We start from the raw sequence: 12,480 nt of genomic DNA, 5'->3' as shown, positions 1-12,480 counted from the left end.
CCCATGCCAGACAAGTATGGGTGTTTGGTTTCTTGCTCCACAGGAGATTCATGGTGTGATAATGCAATAAAAAAATTAAAAAAAAAGACTGAAAGGAGACTAGGAGAGGTGGGTGTGGGGAGGGGAGAATATATGCATCAATAAAACTACTGGGGGAAAAAAGGAGAAGGCAGAAAACCACAAGAAACAGACAGAAGAATTTAAGTGAATTTAAATGATATAGCATTAGAGGGCTAGTCAGCTTGACAACCTCTAATAGCCCCTGAGGACATGCCAGTATCACAATAATAAAGCTATAAATACCATTTCACTGCTATTACGAATGACCAGGGACAATGACAGTCCTCACTGTGAAGCCTCCCGTTCAGATCACCTTGCTAAACACTCTATGTACATTACCACATAGTAGGCACACGATAATGATCACCGCAATGGCTTTGAGTCATGAAGATGGCTACATGTTACCATACCCTTCTTTCAGCCTATAAGTGGAATAATAAATAAATATAAAAATATATTTTAAAAAATTCCTTCCAAAGTCATTTCTTTTGGAAATATAATGAACACAATAAGCTGATGAACAAAATACACCCAAAGACACAGAAGGAGGGTTCAGACTGACAAATCTCAGAGGAAGAGGGTAGGGCGGAAGGAAGAGATAAACCAAAGAGCTTGGGCATATATGCATAACCAGTGGACACAGACAACAATGCTGTGAGGGGTGAGGGGGGGATGGGAGGAGGGTGTTAATGGGGGAAAAAGGAGAAACATCTGTAACAAAAATAAATTAATGAAGTAAAATAAATAAATAAATAAATACATAAATAACATTTCAGTCAGTAAATGTAAATTGGATCAGTTGCTTCACCAGTAATACCTAATGTTTTAGGCATCACTGGACCTTAAGTGACTTAAAGAGGAGAAAGAGTGTATCTGTGTGTGTGTGTGTGTGTGTGTGTGTGTGTGTGTGTGTGTGTGGTAGGGAATGTGAGTCTAGTTCTTTGGTTTGGTTTTGTTTGCATGTTTTTTGAGGGATGTTATTTCTGTGTTTTTTATTTATTTATTTTTTAATTTATCTTTATTGTGGAAAATATTACAAATGTTTATCTTTCCAAGCTGTTTGCACAAAAAAACAGCCCTGGAAGATAGAGACTGCGACTCCCTCCACAGCAAAGAACATTTCTGTGTTTCTTCACAAAGTGAATGGAAAGGCAAAGGTTACATCTGATTCTTAACTTATTTCATTATATATACCATTTATATCCATAATTATAAAAATATAACACCCAAAAGTCCTAAATGGGAGTATTATTAAATGGCTGAAAAAATGACACTTGACAGTAGAAAACTCTGTTTCTCCACTAGTGGGAAACATCGCTGAGCGTGAGGACTCTCTGGCAATGCCAGCCCACCACTGCCGCTCTGTATTCATGACAGCAAGATGAATGGGCCTGAGTCATTATTTTCCTTTGCTCCTTCTTTAGCCCCATTCATGACTTAGGTGGTCCAAATATTCTAATCAAAGGATAGATAAAATAAAGTCATGTAAAAGAAAGATAAAAGTGTTAGGTAGGAAGTTATCATTTGAGTTCCCAAATTCACTGTAAACATATTACGCTTTGCCTTCTTCTCATGTGTACACAAAAAGTTACAGCGATAAAATACAAGTTAATCACTTCTCCTATGCTTCATATCCTCCATCTCTCTGCACACATTTAAAAAATACTAACAAGCAATTAACATAAAAATTATTATCATTAAAGAGACTGTCAAGTATCCTCATTTATAGTTAAACAACATTACAATGCCCCATCAACTAAGGGAAAAATGTTTCCTAGAACAATTAATGTGAAGGCCATATGTAGAAAATTGTATATTGAAATGAAATTGATTCATAGTCTACCCCTATTGCCTTATTTTATCTTTTTCTGTTCCTTATCCTCATCAAGAATTATAAGCTTTTAAGATATGAAACTATTAAATTAGGTGTGTCTTTTATACATTAGTAAAAGAGTTGGAAGTATAAATTTTATTTGACATAGATTTTTAAAATTAAAACAGAAAGAGTAAATGTGCTTTAAATTGAAGACCATAAAATTATCAAAATTTACATTTCCAGTAAAAAGCCAGAGGGGTATGGAGAATAGAAATACCAGTTTTACTTTTATTCCTGAAATGTAAAAAAATACCACTTGAGACTCAGGAGTCGTGAATGTTATAGTATTTTATATCACTTATTCTGTCTCTGTGGTCTCAGCAGGCATCTATAAATCCTATCTGGTAAGAGTGAAGGGGGAGAGTTGCATCACTGAGCACACTGCAACAGTAATTATAGGTTAACTCTCAATTATCACCAATTTTGGATCTACTTTTTGGATTATAGAAAGACTTTGAGGGCCCCTGTTATTTCGTTAGCATCTGATAGTGTCTTTCTATTTTCTTCCAGAGTCAAAATTAAAGAGCATTAGATTATTCATGTGTGCTGCTAATATGTTTCCTCCCTTCCATTTATGTAAAATAAAACATTAAAGTTAAAAATAACTCAGGGCATGTCCTTTCTCTGAAGAGTTGACACATGGTTAACAGCACACAGGAAGAAATCCAATCCTCGGATCCCTAAAAGCTATAAAGGGCCTGGATCACTTTTCCAGGTACAAGATTTGCTTTAGAAGCACAGGAAGCTCATTCTGGAGTCAACTGGAGAAGTCTGTGACATACGGCACATAGACTGATTCTAACAGATGGACATTTCTTGAAAGAACTTCATTAATTGATCATTTCTTTTACATGTACTTTTCCCAGCTAATTGGGGTAGCTGTCAGCTGGAGCCATGGAGGGTCTTCCAAAGACACTGGTAGGTGAAGAAAGTCCAGTCATTTCACCAGTGCATATTTGAAAGCAACTAATTTTTTCTTTAAAACATTTCTTCTCCACCTTATTTCAAAAACCTTACCTGATTTGTGTTTAAAATAAATTAATTATCTATGAGAAACTTTGAACTTTAACAAATATGGATCAGGGTGTCCTAAACCTGACACTCTTGACTATTGACATTGTGGACCAGATAATCCTTGAGTGTGTGTGTGTGTGTGTGTGTGTGTGTGTGTGTGTGTGATGGGTTATTCGGTGCACTATAGGCTGTTAAGCAACATCCATGGCTTCTACCCACAGGATTTCAGTAGCATCCATAGTTCTGACAACCAAAATACATCTCCAGACATCGCCAAATGTCCCTGGGGGCAAAACTGCCTCAGCTGAGAACCACTGTTTTAGAAATAGGTTGTTTCTAATTTATAATTTAATTTTTAAAACAAGTTTTAAAATAATTGGATATAGGCATGTATGGGTGTATTTAACTCCAGACATGTCTAACGTATTACAAATTGTTGCCTTTAGTCAGGTAAATGAAATGTATTTGAGGGAGAGGGGTTATTTAGGCAGCTAATGCTTTCATAAATTTCTCTGGGTAAAGAAAAAAATAGACAAGATAAGTGTTTTTAAAGTACTAATGAATATTAATTATCCAAGGAATGCCATCATCATCTTCATCATCAAAAGTATTAAGCATTTCTTTTCCTTTAAGGGAAGTTCTCAGTGTGACTGACTATGAATAAATAAATAACAAAATCCTGTGTTGGAATCATTTGAAATATGAATGATGAATTATCAACTTAGTGACTTCAGGCATTTTTAAATAAGGGAAAACTATGTAATCTAATGGACTTTGAGGAAACGGGGGCTGTTTGATTTTACTTTATTCTTATGGAGGGATTTCAGGCTCACAAAGGATTATGCATTCAGATACTGACATTTTTTGGTCTTTGAAATTTAGTGGGAAATGTAATGTTCACCACCTATTTATTTCCTAGTGATTTTCTCGTAATTTATATACAGATGGATCTGGAAAGAGTACCAGAGGAATTCATGCTAATTAGCGTGGCTTTAAAAGGGAAACAATGAGACTATTCTAGTTTAGAGTGCAGGTCAGAATATAACAATGTAGAGTATGCGGGAAGAATCATTCTTATATTAGAGAAAAAAAAATTACGGTCTTGGCTGATTTTCTCAGTGGTTAGAGCATTGGCCCAGACCAGAGAGTCTGGGTTGAGTTCCTGCTAAAAGCATGTACCTCCGTTGTAGTTTGTCCCCACCCCAGTTGGGGTCGTGTGGGTGGTGACCACTTGATGTGTCTCTCTCACATCGATGTTTCTCTCTCTCTCTTTCTCCCTCCCTCTCTCTCTCTCTCTCTCTCTGTCTCGCACTTTATCTGAAGATAATTGCAAAAGATGTCCTCAGGTGAGGATTAAGAAAAGAAGAAAAAAAAGAAAAGTACTAAATTAAATCTGAAGTTATCTTCCCAGCAAAGGTTTTCTAACACAGATTAGCTCAAGCAGGCTTTTAATATAAAATAAATTTAACACTGATCAATTCCATGTGTGAATGTATAATTTATGCCTCTGAATCAAGATAGTTACCCTAAAAAATTCAGTGTCTGTATTCTTGGTTAGACTTTCCAGAGCCACTGTAAGAATTGAGACTTTCCACGTTATTTAAAGGAATCATTCTTCATTTTATTTATTTTTTAAATTTATTTTATTTTATTTTATTCTATTTTATTTGATCCTCACCCGAGGACATTTTTCCATTTTTTGTACAGATAGAGTGGGAGGAAGAGAGAGAGAGAAACATCGACGCGAAAGGGACACATCGAGTGGCTGCCACCCGCACGACCAACCAGGGCCGGTGTCAAACTGCAACCGAGGTACGTGCCCTTAGCGGGAACTGGACCCGGGGCTCTCTGGACCGCAGGCTGACGCTCTAACCGCTGAGCAAAACCGGCCAGGGCTTATTTATTTTTTTAAACTTATCTTTATTGTTGAATGTATTACAGATGTCCCCCCTTTTCCGGTTTGACCCCCTCCTCCCCAATACTGCCCCCACCTGGCCTCTCCCCACTGTTGTCGGTGTCCATTGGTTATGCATGTATGTATAGAGGTTCTTTGGTTTATCTCATCCCGCCCTCCCTCCCCTCTTCCCTTTGAGGGTCAATGAATAGGTTATATTGTGCAGGTTTTCGCTTTGGGTTCTAGAGCACACTCGTTAGCACGGCAGAGAAGAAAAAGAACACCTTTGGAGATGCTGACTAAAAGGACAAAGGGTCATGCACCACCTACGTGCATGAAGAGCCGGGTGTCACGTGAAGTCGCACACTGACCCATTGGGCCCGCGCATGACCTGCACGCACACTTACTCTCTGCGGGTTCCTTAGACTTGCGGCCGCTGGACGACTTCCTCAGCAGGCTGCGCCCCGAAGTGAAGAGGCTGGTCAGTTCCTCCAAAGGGCTCGTGGGCGTTCTGGACCGGGAGCCGCCGGGGGCCGCCCCGTAGGTGCCGACCGCGGCGTTGACCATCTTGCTGCCATCCTGCGACACCGGCCGGGGGGTCGAGTGAGGCACTGATGGAGAGCTCCTTGAGAGGCTGCCGGAGTGCACAGCGTCGTACGGGGGAGGCCTTTTGAGGCTCAAGGGGGTGAGTGACCGCCCCATGCTAACAGGTGACGGGGAGGCCGAGTGGCTTTTCGGGTAGCCGTGGGGGGACTGCGTTCGGTACAGAGTGGACGGCGGGGGAGGCGACGAGGAGAGCGCCGTAGCCGCCGCGGGCCCCAGGGCCCCGCTCTGGTCCTTGTCTGGTTTGGGGTGGCTGGCGGGGTGAGGGGGCAGCGCGGATGGGGATGCTCCGGCCTGTTTCATGTAAGACACGTTTTCCAGCACCGGGAGCTTGGTGACCTCCAGCGGGGTGAGCGGGGACTCGTCGGAGTTGGGGGAGCACTGCACAGGGGCCGGAGGGAACACCAGCAGAGGGGGTCGGTGAGAAAGCAGGTTGGGGAAGGGCGGGGGGATGTCACAAAGCAAACCCTTTGGAGTACATGGCACTGAGGACTTGGCGAAGTCCAAGTCAGGCACCGTGGGAGTAGCACACTGCGAAGAACAACTGTGATGGTCAAGGTCACATTTGGAGTCTTGGCCCAAGTCGTCGAAAATGGGGTATTTCATTTCCTCGTAGACGGCCTCGCTCTGGTCGTCATCCTCTTTCCTGAAGTCACGGAGGATGTTCCCCACCATCTCGATGTACACGGGCTCCTCGTCCTCGGGGTCCCCCGCGGGGCTGCTCACCTGGGACAGCGAGGCGTCACGCGTGAGCGAGGTCCTCCTGGGGCCGTGCTTTTTCATGTACGTCTCATCAAAAGAGGTGCTGAGCTGAGTGTTCGGGTTCCGCTTGGGTTTTGGAGGAGGAATCTTCTTTGAATACTCATCACTGTTGGGTCTCGGTTTGGCTGAAACTAAAAAAGAGAGAGAGAGAAAGTGAAACCGATGAATACAACTGGAAATTTTTCCAAAATAATTTGCACTTCGTTTACAATTGCACTTTTGGTGGGAGGGGTAGTCTGCTTCATTCCTAGCTTGAGGCTTAGACTAAAAAAACCAAAAAACAAAAGTAGAATATTCCCAATAGTTAGACAAACCTGATGACAGAATAATAGCCGTATTTATCGTCAAACTAATGTTACTAGTCCTTCACTGGTAAATGCATTAGAACCAGGATTATTCATCTCCATGTCTCAGAATTTCTAAGTCTAAATCTTCAGATGAAACATCTTGGATAAAACAATCACAAAATTTCTAACGATTCAGCTCCAAGAATTAAGGGAGAAACTCAAGAAAAAAAATTCTAGAGTTTCTGTTAGCATAAATGGTCACAAACGTATTATGGGGGTCGAGTACTTTTGATGATGTGGTTATTGCACGTAATCACATTTTGCTTTCATTTAGGATAAAAAACGTTCCAGCACGCTAGACTTAATCTCTGCCTTGGTTCAGACAAATAACTTCTATGGAGATGGGTCTGATACTTCAGGGGAAATTGATGTGAAAATCTTATGAGTCTAGACAAGTTAATCTCCAAATCTTCAGGTATTGTTGATTAGGGTGTATTTGTCTGTTTTGTTCATAAGATCTCTTATGATATCCTAAATGCTATATTGGAATGAATTTATTAAATATTATCCTCACACATAAGAGCCCCATCAATAGTTTTGCCAGAAAAGTATTCTAGAGAATTACGTATAAACTTCAGGAATGATTTCTAGAAACTCACAGGTGTGTGACCAGGGCATCCCACAGCCTACTGGAAGCCCCCATCCCCTTTGTCCTTGTGATAAAACACAAACGTCTGATACCACTATGGGGTAGAACAGGCTGGCAACACATCTGTGACTGAAATTAATTGTTTAGCACACAGGGAAAGTACTGGAGTCTTGTTATTATTTCATTATCTCATTGTGTTGATATATGATTGCAGTGATTATCATTATTATGTAATGTGGCAGAATGTAGTTGTTTGTAGTAAATGGTAGCATGTAATGTAAGTTGACAGTAGAGCTTCTAGGTGTAGATCTATGAGGAAATAACAGGTTTCTCTATAACTTTCGGCCTTAAGGGAGGAGGATCTCAAGGCACAAATCAGGAAACATCTAAAATTGCCTTTGTTTTTTATCAACTAGCATACTTAAGACTTGGAAGCTTTTCTAAAACTTACTAAAGGAGAAGCAATGATCAGTTAGGCAGCTGCTTTACACATCAATCATGTCTTCAGAGAAAGGACCGATCAAGAGGCTATGTCTCTCACTTTCCTAGGTTATACCTGCTTTCAAATATTCTGTTCCATGGTGCCCATGATGTTGATTTTACTCACTACAATGAAACAGCTTTTTGAACTGTAGGTTCCTAATGTATCCAGACTTTTTCTTTAACTCATATTAGAAAAAACAAGATGTCATTTTCCTGGGGAAGTCTTTTGATGCCCAAAGTGAAAAGCCTAGAGACATAAGGGCTGAAAAATACCCAGAGAATTCTTTAGGAGGAATATACTGGCTTAAATTTTGGCTTATTTGTTTTGGGAAATATATTCTATATGTTAATTATCACAATTTAAATAAATCATCAGATTATATATATATATATATAAAAAAAAAAAAAAAACTGAGCCCAAAAGTAAAATTATATATCCTTGAACAAGGTTGACTTAGTTCTGAAGGACTTCGAAAGAGTCAGGACTTAGAACAAATGCCCATCCATCCAGACTATTCTTCTGAAGCTTGTTCCTGGCATTCTCCATGTCGGCATATCTATCTAAAATGAGGAACTTATGCTCTGGAACCATATTTGCCTTTGACTATTGGGTTATAGGGATTGAATACTTTGGGTTGGGGGTAACTGGAGAGGAAAGGAGTCTGAATAATGAGGTCCTCTGTGAATGGAGGGTTAACCCAAAGCTGGGAGTTAATATGTGTTCATGTGATAGATAAGTTCATTACATGAGAACATTCCTACTTAGAATATGATTTTCATCTGTCTCCCTCCTAAATTATAATTCACTTTTGTTTTCTTTGATCCTTCACTAAATTCAGACATTCCAACTCAGACTTGGGTAGCTGCATGAAAAAAAATAACAGGACAGGCAGATTTTAAGCATCTACTGATCCCAAGCCTAGGTAACAGGACACAATGAAGGGAGGCCATAACCCAGATTCCCAGGCAGTGAGGGGGTCAGTGGTAGAGCTGGGAGTCACATGATACTCAAGGAAACAGCAGCTCAAGAACAACCCTGGAGCCAGCATCCCTCTTCCCACATAGATTAAAAGGTGGTCTTTGCAATGAGCAAAACCAATGCTTGGGCTGCATTCATGTCAGCAAATTGCATTCATTTTTGTTTCCCAAAAACAAACCCAAAAGTGAAATAAAGACACTTCCTATTTATAAAATGATTGAAGAAAGAGAAGGTTCTATTGTAGAACACAATGTAGTTGAAAGTATGGTAGAACAACTAATCATTAGAAAAGAATTTAGAGAATCCATTTGTACTGTGAGGATAACTTTGACAAACCAAGTATAGACACTGTCTGACAAAGGGGAATACACTATAATATGTAACTTCCATGATGACTCTGAGGTAATCAAAACTGATAGTTGCTATGGACTAAATTGTGTACCCTGAAATTCATGTTGAAATCCTAACCCCCAATGTTATGGAATTTGGAGCTAGGGTCTTTGGGAGGTAATTAGGTTTAGATGGGGTCATTAGGGTTGGGAATCTCATAATGGACAAAATTAGGATTCTTTTTTTTTATTATTCTCACCAGGGCATATTTTTCCATTTTTGTTCAGATACAGAGGGAGGGAGGGAGGGCGAGGGAGGGAGGGAGAGAGAGAGAGAGAGAGAGAGAGAGAGAGAGAGAGAGAGAGAGAGAGCAACATCGACGTGAAAGGGACACATTGAGTGGCTGCCGCCTGTACAACCCCAACTGGGGCCAGTGACAAACTGCAACTGAGGTATGTGCCCTCAGCGGGAACCGAACCCTGGTCTCTCTGGACTACGGGCTGATGCTCCAACCGCTGAGCCAAACCGGCCAGGGCGGGATTAGGGTTCTTATGAGAAGAGAAGCCAGACAGTTTGCTAGCTGTCTCGTTCTCTCCAGCACCTGAGGACCTAGCCAGAAGATGGCCATCTACAGCGAGGATGAGGGTTGTCACCAGAAACCAAGCATGCTGTCACCTTGATCTTGGACTTGTAGTCTCAAAAACTGTGAGAAAATAAAGTTCCGTTGTTTTAGCCACCCAGTCTCCGGTAGTTTGTTATGGCAGCTCGAGGTGACTTAGATAACTGACTTAGAGAACTGGACATTACTAAGTTACACAGGCCCTATGTAAAGACCCTGTGAAGCTGAGTGACAAACATTCATTTTAATTTCTTCTTCAGGAATTGCAGTACATTAACTAGCTTTGTTATTTTAAGAATTAATACAACTCTTTCCCAGTCTTTGAAATGTCATTTTTCTTTGTTCTTGCCCTACACCTACTCACCCCCTGAAACCATATCACAGAGAGGACATTACAGCTGAATACAAGGATGCTGTTCCCAAGTACCCACCCAGGAGCACCCTCCTGCACACGCCCTGTATGATTGCTCTTCTCAGTTTCACTCTGCAACCTCTGAATTGTGCCAAGGAATTTACTGTTGGATTCTGGCCCATTTTCTGGATGTTTTTTGTTTGCTGTTGCCCTTTGCTTTAGCAGAGGGACTCCTTGCTCCACTCCGTTCTGCTGCCACCAGCTGACGCAATTCTCCAGTCAGCCTTGCCCAGGAAATTCCACATCACGTGGGCAAGCTTCTTCCCTCTCCCCTTCCCGGGTGCTGTCCTGTGCAGACAGGCTCATAATTCAAGCACATTTTGTTTCCTGGTCCTCTTCCTTTGCATCGATCCAAATTTGAAATGAGAGTATTCAGGATTATTTAGAGAATAAAGTGTTAAATAAACTGCAGATGATCTAGATGAATGAACAATTTCATGTCTTGAATATTGGGACACACTTGTCCCAGGTGCTATCTGCTTCCCATTCCCTATCCCCCTTATAAGCTCAAGGTTCTCTCTGGAAAATCAGAAAAGGAAACAATTTCTTTCCTAATGAACTGATTTTTTTTCTCTCCACTCACCATTTATCATCTAGTTTGATCTTAGTCCAAGTACTGAGTAAATAATTTAGGGAGCAACAAAAAAGTGTTTCAACTGTCATCTATGTTTTTTGTTTTTTTGTTTTTTTTTTAATTACCCATATAAGGCAAAGTCTGACATTTTAAGCAACATTGTCACATAATTAATTGTACTTTAACCTCATTCTAGGGAATTAAGAATTAAAGAAAAATTCATGTTTAAAATGTCATTTCTTTAGAAGGCACTTAAAATAATCTTGAGATATATACATGAATGCTGAAATACTGCTAATAAAAGACAAAAATAGCATTTTTATGGCCTTTGAATAAATTTTAAATTATTTCTAATAAGCTCAAAGATAAAAGCCATAATTCCCATTCAGCTCCAGAACACAAATTTTAATGTTTAAAGTGGTATAATGACAGTAGCATGGAATAAGCAGAAAGTGACATTTTTGAGATGAGACATCTGGGAACAAAGGTTAAGTAAGCATGGCTTTCAGTCAGGCCCAGGTGATCTGTTTTTCACAGTTAATTTTGGAAATCCACCATGTTCCTTGTCAACCTATCCTTCTAAAATAATTGTTTTCTTATTTGAAAACAAAACAAACAAACAAAACAGTGTAGCTCTGGCTGGTGTGTCTCAGTCGGTTAGAGCATTGTCCCATGCACCAACACATCATGGGTTTGATTCATAGTCAGGGCGTGTATGGGCGGCAAGTGATCCATCTATCTATCTATCTATCTATCTATCTATCTATCTATCTATCTATCTATGTATCTATCTATCTATCATCTATCTATCATCTATCTATCTATCTATCTATCTATCTATCTATCTATCATCTCTCTCTCTCTATCTCTATCTCTATCTCTATCTCTATCTCTATCTCTATCTCTATCTCTATCTCTATCTCTATCTCTATCTCTATCTCTCTATCTCTATCTCTCTCCCCCTCCTTCCCTTCTCCCTAAAAGAAAATATATCCTTGGGTGAGGTTTAAGAAAGAAAAGTATAGCCCGGATGGTATGGCTCAGTGCTTAAGCATCAGCCCGTGCACCAAGAGGTTGCTAGTTTGATTCCTAGTCAAGGCACACGTCCAGGTTGTGGGTCAAATCCCCAGTGAGGAGCATGCAGGAGGTGGCCAATCAATGTTCTCTCTCATCAATGTTTCTAGCTCTCTCTCTCCCTTCCTCTCTCTCTAAAATCAATAAAGAAAAAAGAAAGAAAAGTATGGTTCAAAACTAGGCTATTGCATCTGTGGACGTTCTTGACCCAAGATGTGATAAAAGAAGCACAACACAGGTCAGTATCTCCTCCCATAGGAAGTCTCTGGTCACAGAAGCCTAAAATTTCAAGGGTTTTTTAAAGATGGCCAAGCCTGCTCTGGCCGGTTTGACTCAGCAGTTAGAGTATTGGCTTGAGGTCCAGAGAGACCAGGGTTTAGTTCCCCCTAAGGGTGCATACCTCAGTTGCAGTTTGTCACCAGCCCTGGTTGGTCGTCCCTTTCATGTCAATGTTTCTCTCTCTCTCTCTTCCTCTGTCTCCCTCTTACTCTTTCTGAACAAAAAACGGAAAAATGTCCTCAGGTGAGGATAAAAATAAATAAATAAATAAATAAATAAATAAATAAATAAATAAATAAAGATGGCCTAGCCCAAACTCCATATAATACAAAAAAGAAATAGAAATTTAACTGCTCAAATTTTTAAAATCTCATTATTTTTTAGTTGTTTATTTTGTGTGTGTATGTTTTTATTTTTAATTGAATTTATTGGGGAGACATTGGTTAATAAAATTATATAGGCTTCAGGTGTACAATTCTATAACACAGCATCTGTATATTGTATTGTGTCTTCACCACCCCAAGTCAAGTCTCCTTCTACTACCATTCACCCCCCCTTTACCCTCTTCTACCTACCCCAAACCCC

The 12,480-nt window shown here is 40.2% G+C and overlaps 1 protein-coding gene across 1 annotated transcript in view; it reads right to left on the bottom strand.

Annotated features, from left to right (window-relative positions):
- NYAP2 (neuronal tyrosine-phosphorylated phosphoinositide-3-kinase adaptor 2) overlaps positions 1-12,480 on the bottom strand; it is a 232,329-nt gene that overhangs the window by 75,118 nt on the left and 144,731 nt on the right. Inside the window, exon 4 of the mRNA XM_036254666.1 lies at positions 5,252-6,340. Coding sequence (XP_036110559.1) covers positions 5,252-6,340 — 1,089 coding nt within the window. The remainder of the gene's footprint in view (positions 1-5,251; positions 6,341-12,480) is intronic.

Source organism: Molossus molossus, unplaced genomic scaffold, assembly GCF_014108415.1.
Source record: "Molossus molossus isolate mMolMol1 unplaced genomic scaffold, mMolMol1.p scaffold_m16_p_11, whole genome shotgun sequence".
NCBI classification, from domain to species: domain Eukaryota; kingdom Metazoa; phylum Chordata; class Mammalia; order Chiroptera; family Molossidae; genus Molossus; species Molossus molossus.
Note: the sequence above shows the minus strand (reverse complement) of the source record. Positions and strands in the feature narration are given on the sequence as shown.